The sequence below is a fragment of the Lepidothrix coronata genome, unplaced genomic scaffold (assembly GCF_001604755.1).
Source record: "Lepidothrix coronata isolate B3197 unplaced genomic scaffold, Lepidothrix_coronata-1.0 Scaffold41, whole genome shotgun sequence".
NCBI lineage: Eukaryota > Metazoa > Chordata > Aves > Passeriformes > Pipridae > Lepidothrix > Lepidothrix coronata.
Window position 1 is genome coordinate 626,268 of NW_016690221.1, and position 19,032 is coordinate 645,299.

The 19,032-nt window shown below is 44.6% G+C and overlaps 1 protein-coding gene across 6 annotated transcripts in view; it reads right to left on the bottom strand.

Moving 5' to 3' along the window:
- The window catches only part of SDK1 (sidekick cell adhesion molecule 1), a 392,652-nt gene that overhangs the window by 17,194 nt on the left and 356,426 nt on the right, over positions 1-19,032 (bottom strand). For all 6 annotated transcript variants that reach the window (XM_017813542.1, XM_017813541.1, XM_017813543.1 and 3 more), the window contains 5 exons: positions 10,681-10,796; positions 8,805-8,991; positions 7,887-8,024; positions 4,627-4,788; positions 3,320-3,445 (listed from right to left, as the gene is read on the bottom strand). In XM_017813542.1, the coding sequence (XP_017669031.1) occupies positions 3,320-3,445; positions 4,627-4,788; positions 7,887-8,024; positions 8,805-8,991; positions 10,681-10,796 (729 nt within the window). The remainder of the gene's footprint in view (positions 1-3,319; positions 3,446-4,626; positions 4,789-7,886; positions 8,025-8,804; positions 8,992-10,680; positions 10,797-19,032) is intronic.

Sequence of the window (19,032 nt, forward strand, 5' to 3'; positions counted from 1 at the left end):
GATGAAGATGACTGCAGCAGGCCAATACATGGATGAAGGTCTCATGGGGACAGGCACATATCTAGGTGCACTCCTGGCACTGTGGATCCCCAGGGCATTACACAGAAACCCATCCAGGGGATAATTGAGAAGGCAAGTCTACGTGAGACTGCTGGCACTCTACAGACCACGTGCCCACCACTAAAGTACACTACAGCGAGAGGAGCTTTGGATGTGGACCAGGGTTGGGAAAAGAGGGGTGAAACCAGATTCTGCATTCTTTCCAGGAACTTTAACATCTTTGTGCCATTTCTGTCTTTTCCTCTGCGTAAGAGCTGAGGACATGATCTATTACCCATTCCTCAGCCAGCCTAGCTGATGTCTAGGGAGCGCTTACGATGGCAGAGACAGAGGCTGCTTAATTGCATTTCTTGTAATGCACAAGGAGCTGAACTGGAATCCATTTCTCCAGGGGCAGAGAAGTTGAAGGAAAAGAAAAACTCTTCTGTTTCTGTAATGTCTTCCTCTAGCCCAGATCACTCTAGAAAAAATATTGGTTCGCCTGCTTCATCCCCGTGCCTGAGTATACTCAAAATGCAGAGGAGGTAGTGAGCCTGGTCACCTTCCATAAACCCAGCAGAGAAACAGGGAAATCAAATGAACAGCCTCAGCTGCCTGCTGCCACCATTGCTAAACCCAGCAGGGCAGCAGAGCCCTGGGAGACACAGCAGGACTCCGAAAAACTTGAAGGGAAGTGACAAAAGGGAGTAGGGTTTGCCATTTCTGACAGAAAGCCACCCTCCTACTCTGATGGAAGAGTCTTGGCAGGGAAAACGAGATGATACAGCATTTAACGTTTGGGGTAATGAGGCCTATAATAGATGACACTTGAGATGTGAAACACTAAGGTAGTGGTATTGCATTTAAATATTGGCAACAAGCTAAGGTTTTTCATCTGTCGGCTCAACGCCCCTTTTTTGACCTCAGAAGGATGAGTATCTTTTCCTCCCTTGATTTTATGTGAAGGGTACAAGTCAACTGCTCTTTTGGACAACAACTCCTTAAAAACAAAGGTTGCTCCAATCCACACTCTATTACCCCTATAAATCAACATGCTATTAGAACGATACTGAAACAGGAGCTGCTCTGAATGACCAGCCCTGACAGGAGGAATTAGTTCCCTGCTTTTGTTAAGCCCATAATTCAGATTTCAAAGTCTTCCGTGCAAAGATGAGGAAGAAAAGCAGCACAGAGAGGAAGCCGACGCTTGGGTGGAATAAGCAAATCTTCCAATTAGTCTGTCTCCTCTCCTGGATCACATTTCACGCTTCCTACAGCTGCACCAGAACGAAGGATGAGAATCCAGCATACAAATGCCGAGTTCATTTGCTACAGCAGCATGAATAGGATTAAAATAATCTGAAGAGGAATTAAATGCCTCAACAGTCAGGTTGCAAGAGCAGGAGAATAAGACCTCTTCTGTGTGTTTCCAGGATCAGTGGAGTGGGGCCAGCAGAAGTGACCCAGGGTTAATGCAGCTCAGACCTGCCTTGGAGGGACTATTTTCTTCCTACTCAAAAAGAGTGGGCCACAAATCCTACATCCTTAGCCATGAACTGTGAAATGTTTGTTCACGTCCAACGGTGAGACAAACAGATGAGTTTGCAATGTCACCACTCACACGAGTTGAATTTCCAAGCTTGCAGACAATCTGTACGTGGGCTGCAGGTTTCCCCCTAAAATACTCTTACTCACAAAAATCTGTTTGAGGAAAATGTAAGCTGGTAAGTGAACTTCAATGAACAGGTTTGGTTTAAATTGTTACCTAAACAGTGCTGTTCAAATAAGAAAGTATTTTCTACCTATGAAGAAATAAGGACAGAAATCAAAAAGCTGATGTAAGTGAAATAGAAGCACAGCAGTGTCATGCCTCTAATTGAAAGAAAACTTGATCACTCTGGGAAACTCCAAGGAGAAGGTACACATTTCCCTTGATTTTGTTTTGAAAGCAATTGTCAAGTTAAATGACAGAAATAAGAAAGAAATTTTAGGGTCAGAGCAGAGCCTCACTACAGAGAAAATCCTATCAGATACAGGTATGAAAATCTGCATCTTCAGGGATGACCTCAGAAATGCAGGCAATACTTTTGTTACTGGTCTGGTTAAATGTAATTAGAATCAGTGGTTTTAAATGCAACCTTACATTCAAGACACAAATAAGAAACAGGGTCCTTTATACAATCAAACAGATAAGCATTCCTTTAATCAATACATAATCAAGCAGTGTGCAAGCACCTAGAAGTAAAAAAAGAAAGAACAAGTAGCCAACATGGATATGTCAAGTATAAATCATGTCTAATTTCCTTCTGTGACAGAGTAGCAGACCCTGTCAATAGAGGAGAAAGAGCAGACATCATCTATCCTGACTTCAGCAAAGCTTTTGACTTGGTGACATTCAAACACGTCCCACGTGAAACGAGTATCTGGTAGATGCATCACCAGCTGGAAAACTGTACCCGGAGAAGGGTTATCAACATTCACTGTCAGAGTGCAGGGAAGTTATCAAGTGAGATTACACAGGGGTCTGGCAGCACTCACTGGCTTTCCTTAATGACTCAGTTACCAGAAAGTGTGTGCTTATTGAACTTGCAAGGGGTACCAAGCTGGGAGAGGCTGCGAACAGGCTGGAGCACACGCAGACTTTTAAAATTACCTTGTCCAAGTGGGGAAATATTCCACAAAAAGGAGAGAACAGCTTCAGTAAGATGAAAATCCCACAAGCAAAGGAGCTCTGGGAAAGCACCAAGAAAAGCTGTGGTGATAGGGGATTCCTTCCCCCCCCACTCAATGCCCTCCCTGCAGAACAAATGGGGGAAGCAGTGTGTTCACAGTGCTGAAGTCCTGGCCCCATTATTAACAGTAAAACAGTAATTAGCTGCTGTGCTCTGCTGCAGAAGAGGACAGATTTCTATCTGTGGTCCTCAAAATACAGCTTGCAAATACTTATTAGTCCTTGTGCATGAAAGATGCTGTAAGCATTTAAATTACTTTTAATTATTAACTATATTAGTTCATCTGTTGGATGATTTTCCAGTGATGTAGCACAGTGAAAGCCAGAGCAGTCGGGGTAATTTTCTGTGACTGCTCCTAAAGAGGAGAAAATATGCTAAACCACATAATAAACCAGTAACAGCTTAATAGTGTCTGGAAACACGTTCTCTCACAAAATCCCATTACCTTACTGGGATGACAAACAACCTCTCCAATGTAGATAGCTTCCAGCATGGACTGAAGGAAGGGAACTCATGATATCAAGCTCTCTGTGTTACCCATGGCTTACCTGAGGGTCGTGCCTCTATAATGTAGCCAGTCGTGGGTTTTTCTCCTGAATCTCCCTCAGTCCACCGTAGCGTGAGCCCAGAAGCAGATTTTGTCACCAAAATTTCCTGAGGGGAGCCAGGAGACCCTGAAGGATGAAAAGAGAATAGCAAATGGGGGTGGCATTGGAGACAGACTGTAGTATGAATTTCTTCTACTGATTTAGGGGAAAAAATTATATAGCAATGTTGGTCAACAAATAGGCAACATAAACCAGCTCAATATGTTACTGTCCTAATTTTTTCACTAGTTCTAGTACCAGCAGTTAAATATCAATGGCTGGGGTGTACAGGTCATGGAATCACAGTATCCTAGAACATCCTGAGCTGGAAGGGACTCACTAGGATCATCGAAGTCCAACTCCTGGTCCTACACAGACAGTCCCAAGAATAAGGTACCTGTCTGAAGAAGGCAAGAGGAAAAAAGCCTTTCATTTTACCCATTAGCATTACAAACTTTGTACATTGACACTGCTATTTCTGACTTCAGAGGTGAAATCAGCCTCCTGAGTTTCAGGGAGAGGGTTGTGGGGACAGCCACTGCCCACTGGCTTGGGAAGACGCCACGGTCACAGAAGATACTCTTGCTTTGTACTCTCTGTGGTGTGGTGTGAGAGTTAGACTGTGGATGTGGAAAACAACCAAAAATAGGAACTGTGACCACTGCACTGATGTTCTGTGACTCACCTGACAGGCTGGTATCATTGGAGGGCATTTACCTTGTTAGATTATGTGTTTATCAAAATCACTGATCAAATAAGAAAACCAGCTCTTCGGGTACAGACACCGACCCAAGCGGGCAGCGCTGCTGCACAGCCTGTAGCTGCTCTTGACACATCAAAAAATCCACAGATCTCTTCCTCTGAATAAGCCAACGTGTCAGGAGAGAATAATTGTAAATTCTTTCTGGTTTTACACCCAGGAACCTCTGCTGGTTCCGGCAGTTATTCCAGTTCTGACTCCCACCGCAGAGCAGTACAGTCAGAATTATGCACAGCGCTGTCAGGCTGCTGCTCTGAAATCCCTGGCTAGCCCCGTCTGCATTATGATTTATTTACAGTGTTTTGTTTATTCACATCAGACTTACGGATTTCAGGAGAAATGAAACATGTTTTTCATGGGCAGTTGTGAAACCCACTGAATCACATCCTGAGCTCTTGTGACTCAGCTTCTCCTTGGCGCTGAGATTCCTGTGAAGCCCTGAGTGCACTATTCCCCTAGGTTTGTATAACTGATCTGGCCTATGACTTGTTTTTATGGTTCCACTTACCTTCTGCTGGCCCAGCTGTGATGTTGGCTTGAAGTTCAGGTCCATAGGCAATGGTTCGGGCTTGCACTCGGAATAAATAGGTCATGCCCTTGGTGAGATCACGGACCTTCAACCAGCGCTGCCAGTTCCCTTTAATGTCCACAGTCACCACCTTGCTCACCCCTGGAACAGCCACGCAGATAAAAAAATAAGAGAAGGCTGCAATGCCAAAATAGAAAATCAAGTGGAGCTTATTACATCTAGATGGTAAGTAAAATTATCTAACAGTTTGCTAAGAAAGTATTTCTTACAATTAGCAGGAGTTTAAGTAGTGATAATAGCCAATTTTCAGCACTGATAAGTATAATTAGAGTTTAAGCTTGATAAGTGGGTACTGACAAGGAAAAAACCTTACAACACAACTGGGAAATTACCAAGAGACTACATGTAACTTCACTAATTACTCCGGGAAGAAAGAGGGAGGTAAACGAAGAGGAGTGCACGTTGCAGGCTGCTTCCTAAGCAAGCATTTCTCCATTGGTGCTTCACCAAATAAGCTGCAACACTGCCTGGAGGAGGAAACAAGGGCCAGGTTTGTTCCATTCACCTCATCCTGCCATGTCCACCATCACCACGTGGATGCAGAATAAGGGATGTGTGCACCTCACAGGGACCTGGGGGCTACAAATGCCACGACAATAGGAGATGCAATCAAAGCACTGCGATCTTAAGAAGGCTGGAGTTGTGACTTGTGTTTCACTCTTCTCATTCTCTCATAATTTTTCTTACAGGGATGAATTAAAATCAGAGGTGTTTCCTTCATCAAGGTGCACAGTAGTTTCACCTTTAGGTTCTCAATGCTGCATAAAGGGCAGAGGGACAATGAGTGCTTTGAAAGAAAAAAAAAATCTAGTTTTCACTGAAATTTTCTACAAGTAACTCAAGGCAAAGAAGTTGATTTATAAAGTATTTTACAGAACAGAAGGTTCAAATTAGAGAGTCCTTTTGGCATTTTTCTGGTTCTGTAGATGTACATAACTAATTTCAAACCAAGAAGGAAGGAAGGGGGAGAAGGATTTTCATGCTAGAAATGGCTGCTTGCTAGTTTATTTTTCCAGAAAAATGCAGAAGGAAGATGTTTTTCAATCCAGATGCTTATTTTATGCAAATCAAGATGATGCTTTCAGTTTTTACCAGTTAATTAAAGAATAATGTCTAAGCGATTTCTGTTCCAAGTTTTCTCCCAGATACAATTTATAACTCAGGGAATCTTTCCTTGGCTAACGAGGAAGCAGTAAAAGTGCCCGCTCCTTCTCTAGGTGAACTATTTCATTTCTCTGAGACAAATCAGGAGGCATTTGTCAGTTTGAAGTTATGTTCAAAAAAAAAAAAAAAAAGAACTGTTAAAAAAGGCTCCAGGGCAATTCTGTTGTCTATTATTGTGTAAAACATAACAGTGTAAAGCTTAAACAATAAAAGGTCAAACAGGGAGAAAACTGTGCTAAAGAACAGGTTGCTGTTGGAAAGCCTGAAAAAACGGGCAGGTAAATGTTGGGAGGGGGAGTGGGATGGCAAGAGGGTCACCATGACAAGGATGCTCAGCCAAAAATCATGAATGACTGGAAAGTCACAAGATGCAGGAAAAGGCTTCAGAGGGTCTGGTCCATCCTTATTGTTGCACTGTGGTGCTGGTATGGAGGAATGTGAGACCTGGGGCTGGAATGATCCTCTGGGATCACAGGATACATCAGTGCTGGCCCCACAAGCCTTGTGCTGTATTCGGCACTGTCACCTGCTCCATCTTCAAATTTGGCTCTACTTTGCTCTCTAAATGAAGGAGTATGGCTTTTCTATCAGAGGAAAATGATGGCATCAAGGGAGGGATTCCTTATCATGACAGGAGAATAAATATAGTTGCTGAAAGAAAAATGTTGTCACAGGAGCAAATGGGTAGAGACTGGAAAATAAATTTAAGCAAAAATTTCCAATCTGAGGAAGAGCCCTCCATAACCTCCCTGCTCACATCAGGAGAAGGAGAGACAAGCTGGAGTCAGAGGCAGCACAAGCAGAAGTGGGGAAGAGAAGAAAGGAAAACAAAGATTCTGAGGATGTTAAGTCAAATGCATGAAGACAAAACATGATCTGACACATCCATATTTTCAGGGGAAAAAATGTATTCTTAAACATTGTATAGGAATGAATAAAAGGCTGGAAATGCCCAAACAGCCCCAACCTCCTGCATACCCTGTGCACATTTCTTGGTCAGAATTAGAAATGCTTTCTGCATTAGCTCTTTGTGCTCAGACCTGCCAACCGTAAAGGCTGACAGTGCTTTTATTCTTGTGTTTTCAATCCTCCATAAAACTTTCTCTGTGCATGAGACATGGATATTCAGACAGTACAGATCATAATTCCTTACAGGAAAAGCAAATACAAGTGATTGATATCCTTATTTCTTTGGAAAAGAGTTTAAAATGGATTGACAATGGCTGAAATTACGCTCCCTGCTGTCACCCCGCCAAAGCTGGACATCCTATTGAATGATTGGCAATCTACCAGGAATATAAAAATATTAATAAGACCATCCACAAACTTTGTCATCTTTTCTAATTCACCTTTGGAGTGAATTTACATTTGCTTTCAGGGGTATTGCCAAATCCTTCTCTGTTGCTGCTCTGGCAAATTAACCAAACATTTGTGGCCAGCACGCTGTGGTGGTCTAACTTAAAATCCAGTGCTGGGTTGAAAATACTGCTCAGAAACTCTTTGTAAAGACACATCTACATCCCCACAGCAGCCACCCTCCCCTGTCAGCCAGCAGCAGTGCCAGTGACGACGAGCACACTCGATGCCCAGGCAATCTCTGTGATAACAGAAGTGACACACGATGTGATAAGCAATACAAACGTGTCTGATGACTATTCTGGGATGGAGCCTACTCAGCAGTTTCAAAGCGCGACGCGGGGAGACAATCAGGGACTCTCAGGCTGAGCCTCCTCTTCGCCCAGACCAGGTAATGACGGCCATAAAATGACTTTTCAAATCACACAGACTATAGTTTGTGCAAGAAAATGAGAGGGGACAGACAAAAGCCGTATTCCACAGTATTATGGCTCGCTGAACGGTTTTGGCAAAAGTGGAATTGTTTTACTTACCCTTTGCCACCTGGCTTCCCTTGGAAAACGGCAGAGAGCAAGTGGGAAATTGGGCAGAGATGAAAGATACTACAGTACTATTCTGTCACTTCTCCATGAATATGTATGATCAGAGGTCTTTCTTACCCTGGACGGGAGCCAGAGGCTCATAGACTACTCGATAACCCTGCAGGACTCCATTTGCTGCTGTCGGCTCGCCCCAAGACACATTGAGTGTAGTGCAAGTGATTTCAGAGAACGCCAAGAAGCTGGGAGCACTGGGTGCTGAAAGGATTACACACAGATTGAATTGCAGGAGAAGTAGTCAAGCTGATATACATATATATTATAAAACATTGGTTTGTTTGCCCAGCCTAAATCTAAAGGAAACAAACTGAGAACGGGATTTATCAATTGTCTACAAATGTCCCGTAATCAGTCAGAAACCCAGCCTGTCCTAAAAACACAGGCACTCAGCTGCAAAACTGAAAGCAAACAAGGAGATAGGACACAGAAGGGAAGGACCCTCAGAAGTGTGCTATGAGAGCACAGAGACTGAGCACACAGCTCCTCTTCACAGCCACCACCAAGGGCATTGCCTTTACCCTGCAGCAGAGCACTCCCTCCACAGAATGTCCAGCACAGGCACTGCTCAGCCTGATTGGGTGGCTGCTGATCCAGTTTTAAAAACAATAGGAAGGAATTCTAAAAAGCATGCTAATCATCTCACAGGAATGTCTGGGCAACTTCCAGGCACTGGAGATCAGTTCCTTGGCATTTCCAGGTATGATAGCAGAAACCAGAAACAGTCCCACCGACTGGTTCCTTCTAGGCCAGCTTGTGAAGGGACTGGTCCTTCTGCCACTCCGTTCTCACTTCTGTTCTATCCCTCCCTTTCCACACACTCCACTTATTGGATGCTTTTTTCCCCGCCCTTCAAGACCATCACAACGTAAACCCAAACACCGGTACCCTTCTGCATCCCCCCATTTCCCTTGGCCACTGCCCAGGTCCATACTGGTCATCCCCAGGTCTGAGCTGTGGGACAGGACAGCGCTCCCGTACCCGCCTGGTGCGTCCTGCCCTGCGAGGGGCTGCTCCGGGGGCCGTCCCCGGCGGCGTTGAAGGCGGAGATGCAGACCATGTACCGTGTGTGGCTCGTCAGGTTCTTCAGCCGGACCGTTGTCTCCGGGAGGAAAAGGACCTTCACTTTCTCCGTGTCATTCTGGGTGTCGCTCTCCCAGTAATAAATCTGTTGGGACAGTAAGAGAGAATCACTAAGGTTGGAAAAGCCCCCTAAGATCATGAGCCGAACCATGAACCCAGCCTCACAGTGTTCACCACTAAACCATGGCCCCAAGTGCCACGTCAACACTCTGAATACTTCCAGGGATGGCAATTCCACCACTTCCCAGGGCAGCCTGTTCCAATGTCTAACTACTCCTTCAGTGAAGAGATTTTTCCTAATTATCTAATCTAAACCTCCCCTGGCACAACTTGAGGCCATTTCCTCTCATCCTATCAAATGTTCTAGTATATCCTACACCTAGAAAATATCTGGGCATTGCAGCTATAAAAGACCAGGAAGATGGTGCAAGCCTTGCTCTGGACTCCTCTGTTAAATAGGATACTAAGGTTTTTCAGCATGTGCCAAACCTTTCCCTTTGGCAAATTCCCCTGAGTCCAGAGACCATGCAGCTGAGTACATCACTCAAAAATAGAGCACAGGCTGAAGAATATGGCCTAGTGACAGCAGATATGAGCTGCCAGAGTTCAGCGAGGAGAGGTCAGTTTTAAATTCTCCCTGCAATGCAAGCTGCCTGTCACCACTGGCATCCTGATACAATGGTCCACAGCTCACCTCTGTACACACACAATGGTTACATCTCTGGTGTTCACAGGACAGCCAGGCAAATGCCTCCCTGAAGAGGGTAATAAAGTTTTTCCCTAAAGCTCCTTGAGGTGCTTTCCCCCATGCTTCCCTTACATAATTTTTATCCCGGTCCTGTAAAATTAGGCTTTGGAGAAGTTGTTTCCAAGAGGAAAAGTGGTGCCAGCCCTACTTATTGGACAGGCCTGGCAGCGAGAGCCTTACAACAGGCCAAAGCAAGCTAGAGAGTCGAGAGAACAAGCCAAGGCAAGACTCCACCTTGGCTCTCCAAGCCAAGCTGCTAAAGCCATCTATATATGTACAAAAGGGAAAGGACAGGAATTGATATATAAGGATGCTTGTTACTGCCAAGAAGGGATGCCAGATTATTCACATTGGCTTGGCTTTCCTTCACTTATGGATCTAAATTCATGGAGAGAGGCAGAGCCAGACACTGAACCCAAGCCAAGCTCCAGTGTTTGTAGACTTGCCCATTTCCACTCTCTGAGGGTCCATTCTCATGCTGGAGATGCTGAGCAACGTGCCTCTGCAACGTGCTCATCTCCTATGAACCAAATGCAATTAATACTCCGACTTAATTTTGTTAGAGTTAAGGAAATGAAGTAATTCTTCCAAAATCTGATCTGGCTCAAGCTTCTAGCTGGGAGAAAGTTCTGCTCTTCCTAAAGGCTTGTACCATTTGATAGCTAGAAAGCTCAGTTAATTTTCTTCAATACATTCCTTGCCCCCAGCTCTTATGTGTCTGTGTTGCTTTTTGGAGCAGATATGTTGCCTGCATAAGTGGAGCTACCTCCTTATCTGCATGCCCTGTTTCCCCATGCTCTATTTGTCCATAAATAACAACACATTTTCCCTTTTCTCTCCTCTCCCCCTCCCAATCTCATTCTCTTTCTTTTGGTTTAGGGACTTAGTGCTGTTTCTGTACTGCAGTCTGAATGCTGTTTTAATTTGCCTTATGCGGCGAGGGCAACTGCAGTTTGTAGAGCTATCTCACAAGTAAATAGCAATGCCAAGCAAGACAAATGAAAACAGTAGAAACAGGAGGATTGCCTTGTAGCCTTGGATGTTCCCATTTTGGCTGTCGGCAGGAGGGGGGTCCCAGGTGAGCTCCAGCTGGCTTGCAGAAAGGGAGTTTACTTGGATGTTCTGTGGGGCCAGCGCCGGTGCTAGAGACAAAGGAGGGCAGAAGAATTAATAGTGACAAGCAGAACTAGTTCATATCCAGGCTGCAGTTTTCTATTTGCAGAAGGACCCAGGACAGACTCTGTTTATGCCACAAGTCAGCACAGGGAGCCAGCCCCAGGGTATCTGAATCACCGGCATGTCTCAGCACACGTGGAGTGAGGAGCAGCTGAGCCTCGGGATGTGGTTGTGTTCTGTTCCATGCAGGCTGAGTTAGACACTGAATCAATTCAGTCCTGCCAGCAGCTTTGGAAAAGAAAGGAGAATTTTGTCTTGGTTCTCTGGTACTGTTTGGGGCTTGCCTTTGTCAGTGGCTGATGCTCCTGATCGGCCGCTCCTGCAAGTCACCGTGAGCAAGGATTCCCTGTCACCATCACCCTGGGCTCCCTCTCAGCAGCAGCTCTTACAACAACTTGCTCCCAAGGCTCCAGGACTTAGGGCCAAAATACTGCCTAATATTACCTCCAAACCCAGTCAGACACTAATCAACTCACTAGTATTTTATGTATGACAAAAAGACTTTTAGTTTGCTGCTTGTTAGCTCTGCTTTGATTACACCTCCACATGCACATGCTGGCTCACTTTGGCTCCTGATGGCATTCTTTGCATTGTGCTGTGCTAAAAAAACTAATCTTTGAGTGCACCTGGGTCACTCCATCCTTCCCTTTGTCAGGCTCCAACTTGGTGCAGGTGGATTTTCCTCCCCAGTGGCTAGAGAGGATGCTCTGTTTTCCTGACCTGCTGTCTCTGCCTCCGGCAGGTTTTAACAGAACAGCTCACATTCTGTTCACAGAAAAGGTGCCGAAGCGTGTCCTGTTCAAACTCCAGAAGTAGGGAGAGAAAGGCAGGGCAAAGGGTACACTCCTCCCTTCTCCATGTTCACGGTGCCATAGCCCTCACTCTGCCCACCTGAGAGAGTTGTCTCTTTTCTCTCTGTCCCTTTATGGGCCATAAATAGAAGTGATAAAATATTCACCACTCGAGCTGGATAGCCCCGGTTAGCTGTCCCTCTGGAGACTTCTTTCTTAAGAGAGAATGACCTTCATAAGTCACACTTTTCCACCAATACTCCCTCCCCCCAGAGTTATAAAATAAAAAAGTAATTAACACCCACTCAGCCTGACACCAACTATTTATTTTGTTCTAACTGTGTGGTTTCCATATTATCACTGCCCACCCTGCCGTTAATGGAAATGTTAATAACCAGCGCCAGGTTGTTGTGACAGATGCTTGGGCTCATTATCAGAAATTCTTATTTACCGCTCCATTAAACGACAGAATCGCACAAAAAAACAATTCAATCAAAACTAACTGGAGGAATTTTAACAGCCACATTAATAATCCAAAACATAAATAAAGTTAATGTCTTTTGCATGTTTGCCATCGGCAACTCCATTGCAAAATTATCGCTATACAATTAAAACGTGGAAGGTAAAATTGAAAATAGCCTTTATCCCAGGGCTCCATTAAAACTATTTGTTTATTATATTTTTTTTTTTTTGTTTCCTTTTTGGCTGGATGGTGAATGCATGAGGTGACAGTGACCATCAGTAAAGCGCAGCTTGTTCCCAGGGGTGCACTTATCTAATTGCTGCCCTGCCTTCAGTGCTCGGTGGAGGAGCACAGGCAGCAGCAGCTGGCTGGCTGGATGCCCTCAGTGCAACTGAGTGCTGCTAAGGACCAAAAACCTCAATATTTTGAGACTTTCACAGCACAAACCATAGCGTGAGGCCGAACTGATCACAGAGCACAAACCTGAGACACATCTGGGAGATTTGTAAGATGACACGCTCAGGGAAACAGGAATATGTACAATCACAGAAGAAAATGGATCGCTTCAGCAGTGTATTTTCTTTCTAAGGACTGACACTACTGTCTGTCCTGAGCTGACAGCTTCAAAGTGCTCTCAACACCCAAGTCTGAAGCAGCACCTACAAGAGCATTTTTGTTTGGATGCCATGTGCCAGCCTGGAACAAACACTGCTTCCGAGATGTGACCATCAGAAGAGATGGCGTGTGCGACCCACTGCCAGAAAAACAATGCTCTTTCTCAAACCCTTCCTGGAGCACATCTGAGAAACACAGTGGTTAAAAACTGCCAGGGATAACTCTGCACTGACATGTTTGCTGCTGGAGCTGCACTTTTGCTGGCAAGGCGGCAGAAAATTTGATGGGAGGAAGAAAAGAAAATACAGTGTGGAAAAAGACATTTCTCTTCGCTACCCCAGAGCCTCCACGAGATGCAAATTGTTTGGTTTTGTGCCCTTTGAGTCTGTCCCTCTGTTCAACTTTCAAAGGCTGATGTGTCCCTCCTCTTCTAAGCACAGATTTCTTGTTGACAGCAAGGGACAGCAGAAAAGTGCTGCTGCCGCTTGATGTGGCTCTGTGCAGACAGCACGTCCCATTAAGGGTGAAATGAAATTCTTCAAAAAGAAGGAAACCCATCCCTAAAGACCCTACCTGTTTGCAATCCTAAACCATTCCCTGAATATATGGACAGCCTGTGCCAATAAAAGCAAGTGCATTTTAAAGGTGAATTCAAAAGGTTTTTACCTTCTAGGAATGCAGTTTGAGATTACTGAGCTCGAAATTTTTCATGGCTGTTGAAATCTCCAATACATAAAAAGCAAGGTTAAAGCTGCATTCCTCACACTGCTTTAGGTGTCAGTGACATTATCAACTATAGCAGGAGCGACACAGACCCCTGAGGGTCCAAACACAGCTCTTGGCAGGGGAAAAGCATTTCACTCTCTCTGAAAATAATATCTATGCATTCACGAAGTCTAATTCGGTGCACGTACCCTGCCTTGAAATCTCAGGCAGATATTTGTAAACATCTCTTTTCTTATCTGATTTCAATTTACCTTTGAGATTCTCTCCTTGAAACTCTCTCTCAGCCAAAACGTAAGGAGAAAGACTGAGCAGGTTGTACAGTAATTAGTAAAAAATAATAACAAATATGTGCTGGGCTGATGTTGGCAGGATCACATAAAGACAACAAATCTATCTAGAAACGTGGTGAGAGTGTCAAAATGAGCCCATAAATAAAGTTACACATCTAAATCCACATTCAAACATATCACTGCCCTCATTTTCCAGCCATACCGAGGAGCCTCTGCTCTCACTGCAGGCAATCTGAGCTTGCAAATGCTTATAACCTTTAAAGAGAAGGTGTTTAAAATCCCTGGTGGCCTGCCTGCTCCAGAGCTCCGTGCACTGCAGAGGGTTCACCTCAGCTCTTCTCACTTGGGATATTTTCTCTCTGGGCTGTGTGGCACTGAGAGCTTTTCATCAATATGAAACTACTATTCCTTTTCTCAGTGACAGTCACCACGATGCTCTGTGGCACAGGTAGGCTACAAATCCTTGTGATTCATTGGGTAAACTTAATAACTAGTTTTGTGAAGCATTCCTTGCTGCTCTTATATCTGCTCCAGTTTCTGGGTAGCACAGGATTTCTCCTCTACTGGTTTTCTAATTGTTTCTGTAATGCCAGTATTATGCCAGGAAATTCACGGACAAGTCTGGGACAAGATTCCCTGATGCTCACATGCCATTTGAATAAACATGCAGGCCAAAAACGAGGAGAAAAATGCAGTGAAAGAGGCTGAAGATTTCCTGAGCATCACCTTGATCCCAAACAATCCCAAGAGAATTTCTGTTTTGTAAAGACCTCTGATCCTTTTCTATCCAGCAAGCCTTTCCCTCAGTTCATCAAAGCATGCCTTGGTGAACATATCTGCCTTTACTCCCTAGTAATCGATATATTTGCATTTTGGTGTTAGCACCTAAAGGCCAGAATCTCATTGCACAATGTGTTGCATAAACACAGAACAAAGAGACAGCTCCAGGCCCCAAAATCCTCTAATCTGTACGTCTCCACATTACAACGGAGGAGTGTTTGCAGCACGCTCTGAGTATCAGCTGTAATGTTATCAAACTAGTGAGTAAAAACAGGGAGAAGGCACAGCAACATTCACTGGAGCATGTGCTGATGGTTAAATCTTGCACACCAGTGCCTCCAAAGTTTACTCACTGGTTCCTGGCACACACAGCCCTGGAAAATAGGGCTGGGAAGGGTTTGGAGAGGGCTCAGACATCACCCTCCTGTGTCACACCAGGATCAACTTGCTGGTCAGATGTTCATGTCATTTCCATCACTGACTTTCCAGATTGCCCTGCCATTCCCACACAGGCTCTGCCAGCATATCTCTATTTTAAGAACTCTTAAAACAGGGACATGAATAATACTGCTATTTTAAAAATAAAAATAAATTAGAGATATACATAAAATACATAACAGTAACTCATAAAATAACTCTCGTAATTATTATTTTTTGATGCCTAACCTAAACCATCCTCAGTGTATTTAAGTTATATCCCTGCAGTGGCACGGAGAACAGATTGTTTCTTCTTCAGCTGTGGCCACTGCCCTCAAGTAGATAAGCAACAGTTAAGTGGATTCAAAAGCCAAACACAACACAACAAACAGAAGGTCACGAGATAAAACAGTGAGACTGATCTGCAGAACAGGCAAAGTGGAACACAAAGGGCTTTCCTGCAATAAGGGCATAGAGAAGGAATGCAAGGATGGTACCTCCAAGACCAAAAAGGTGGATCTCCAGATGTTTGCAGTCACTCCCTCGCATGAAGGAAAAGCAGCACGAGAGAAAAATGTTTGGTGTTTATTGGCCATTTTCTTACACTGCCTGTGTAAGAGCAGCGGGAGCAAGGAAAGGAGCTTCCCCTGTGCAGCAGAACCTCCGTGCCATCAGGAATGCTGCCATCAGGAATGCTGCGGGAGCGATGCTGATTAGTTCAATAACAATTAGTTAATTGTGCTTCAAAGCCAGCTACTGCGAAGCTGCTTTCCGCTGTGACAAAGCAGCACAAGCTATATTTAGAATGTAAAACATGTTTCCCACTAATTTCTGGCTGTTTTAAGCCAGGCTACATCTTGTGATGGAAGTCTGCGCTTTTTCCAAGGACTGTGCTTTCTGTGGTTACTCACACGTATTTCAGAGGCTCTGAGAGAGGCAGAGCCATACACAAAGCATGTGGGTCCTAACCCCTCCAACACATTCCATTTGCTAACACTGGACCTGAGTGCTCCCACCCTCTTACTCAGGAATGGCAATTTGGCACCAAAACCCAGTGCTCTGCCAGTCATTAAGTTGTCAGGCTTGTGTCACCCTGTGACACCAAATGAGTCTCGGCAAAGGAGCATCTGGTCTCCCCATCTTTAAGAAGTACAGGCCGTTCACTTAAGAGCTGGACTTGATGATCCTTGTGGGCCCCTTCCAACTCAGAGTATTTTCTGACTCTCTGAGAAGCCCAACCTGCTACTGGGTGGGGGAGGAGGTTAAAGCAGCTGGAAAACCAGGTTTTAGTTGGAAATATCCCTTTTCAAGGGATATTGATGTATGTTATGAATGTGTTGATTTACACAGTTGCATAAGATTGGTGTAAGAGAAACTGAAACATTTCTTATCATACCAATGTAAGTCAACACAAGAAGAATAACGCCTCTTTCACCTTCGTGAATGCTGATGAAGAGAGAGCACAATCTAATCAATGCAAAAATAAAAAGACAAACCTCTTTTAGTGGAAAAGAAGGGGTGGAGAGGAGAAAGAGAACAGCTGTCAGGATGGGGACTTTGGGAGTCTCGCACACCCACAGTTGCTTTACTCCATATTATCCGTGTAGGCAAACACTTGGCTCTCTCCCTGTGCATACCATGCTCAGTACAGTAGGTGTGTTTTGCCACATCAAATTTTTAAGGGTAATTAAGTCATGAAAAAGCATAAATTAAAGCAGCTGCAAATGATACCCAAATGTAACATCCCCAGCTTCTTTGCTTAGCGCTGGGAAGCTTCCCAACATTGGCTAGGCAGGTCTTCAGCACCTGCAGAGATACGAGAGGGAAATGGGGGTGGAGGGAGGAAAGAGGGAGAGATATGTTCCTGCATATACTGGGGAAAGTGAAATGAAGCAAGGACTATAAATGGAGTATCCTTTCCATAGACACAGACCTAGGAGGTTACCTGCCAGTGCCTTTTTTGAACAGAGGAGGCATTCTCATCCTGTTCCTCACCATCTCTTCCAGTGGTGGTGAAAATACTGTTCCTGTGGTTGCTAATCTTTTAAAGAGGGGTTTGGATTTCCCAACGAGCCATGTGCAATCTGGGATTTTCATGGGAGAGACATGATCTGATTGGTACAGAAGAAATTACCATGACTGCAACCACGGTGAACCTCAGGGAACAGTGCTGTGAAAGAGTTAGAGCTCGCAAACAAAAACTACACACTCTCCTTTTGCTGAAGCCCACAGTTCTACTCAGCTAACACAACCCTGAAATAGGCTATCACATTGCATACTGAGATTATCCATCAAGGGAGTGAGAGTGCCTGGCCCAAAAGTAAAGCCCTTACAGAACTGTCAGACTGCCTCTGGGAAGGGCATACAGGTGGTTAAACCAAGAAGGAAGGGGGGGGGCGGGAATAATAAAATGAGCTTTTTCCTCTATTTCTTTCATGTCAACAAGGATATGATCCCATGCAGGCAGGCAGCCCATCAGTCAGCAGAGACGGGCCACGAGCAGGAACAGCAAGAGTCTGACAGCATTAGGTATGCACAAACAAACACACAGGCAGGAACCTACAGCTAAACCCCCCTCTCACTTACATCCATGCAAATTAGGGTTAGCTCCTAAAATCCCCTCTCACTCGCATTTAAATAAGGGTTTGCTGTGCTATAACTCTGAGAGCAAACCCAGCATGAACACTGTGTATTGTAGAGCAGTGTCAGCTCTGATGAGCCAGGATTTGCCCCCCAGGAGGTACTGAAGGTTGTTCAAGGGGTGCTGAAGAACTCCTGAGTGTTTGGTACTCTGACCTGATGTCTCTGGTATGCACTGGGAGGAGTGGGAGCAGTTCTGGAGGGAAAGTACTGCTCTCCACTCTCTTAAAAGACTCTGCCCATTAGAGAGGCAAAATTACCCATTTCAGGCTATTTCCCCAGGCTCTCCAAGAGATTCCTCCTCCTCCATTTATACTCATGTTCCACTTACTATAATTTGTTAATCCCACATTTGCATATCATAAAACCACAAGTTCATGGCAGCTGACAAAAGCACCCACTTCATGGCCACTAAGAGCAATGGCAGCACCTACTGAAGTCTAGTCAGGACCAACAACTCCTTATGCTCCACTGAAGCCAAGAGAGCCTATCAAATAATCAGGGCGAATCTCCACTGGGTTTGCCATATACCAAATGTCAAAAGCCAATCAGAAAAAAGTCAGAGGGCACAGGTGAGATCTGCCCCTGCAATAACCTTTTGCTGTGGCTTTTTGCTGTGAATTTGGGTAGCTGACCCCCCAGGAGGGATTAAGTTAGGCTTTACAGATTGCAATGGTCAGAGAACACCAGGGAGCCCACAGAGGACTGTGTTCTTGTGCTCCTGGGGAGAGAGAGATTAAATTTAAATTTTCTTGACTCTCACTGAGAGTTTTCTCTTTGTTTATTTTTCATCCTTGAGAGCTGCAGCTCAGAACTGCAGTCCTACACCCCCATGTCATCTCAGTGTCTGGACTGCTGTGACCAAAATATTTTAGACTATTGCTAATTCATACTTTCATAACAAAAAATCACATTTTTTTTGTTTGTTTTCTGTCTACAACAGACAACCTGAAAAGCCTCCAGTTCTGTGATTGACGACGGATATAGCAAACAGATGTCAGAAAAGAAAACCAACTGTGTTTCTCCACAGCTGGCTTCACAGCAAAGCTGTACAGAGGAGGCAAAGCCACGGGAGTTGAGACCCATATGAAAATACTTACAACATTTTGCTCACATATCCCAGGATGACTGCAAACAAGCAGAGCAGGACTGCACAATTAGAGGAAATAGAAATTTGGCTGCAAATACAACCCTTTAGTTGAAAGCACTTGAACTCCAGCCTGTGTCTGCTGGAATAGGGGTTATCAGCCAGGGCCTTCCCTACTTCTTTACCAGAGCAATTTATGGTTCGTTTGACTTTACTACTGATTGCTTCTGTTTCTGAAAGGAAGGTTAATTCCTTTGCTTTTAATGGAGTAGCTCTGCTGTTAGTTCAGTAAAGCTTTGCATACATGATCAGGCTTCTCCTCCCTCCGCCCTCTGTGCGCTGTGCAGGGATGTCCCTGCTCTCAGCTCTTCACAGGCCATATAACACTGCAGC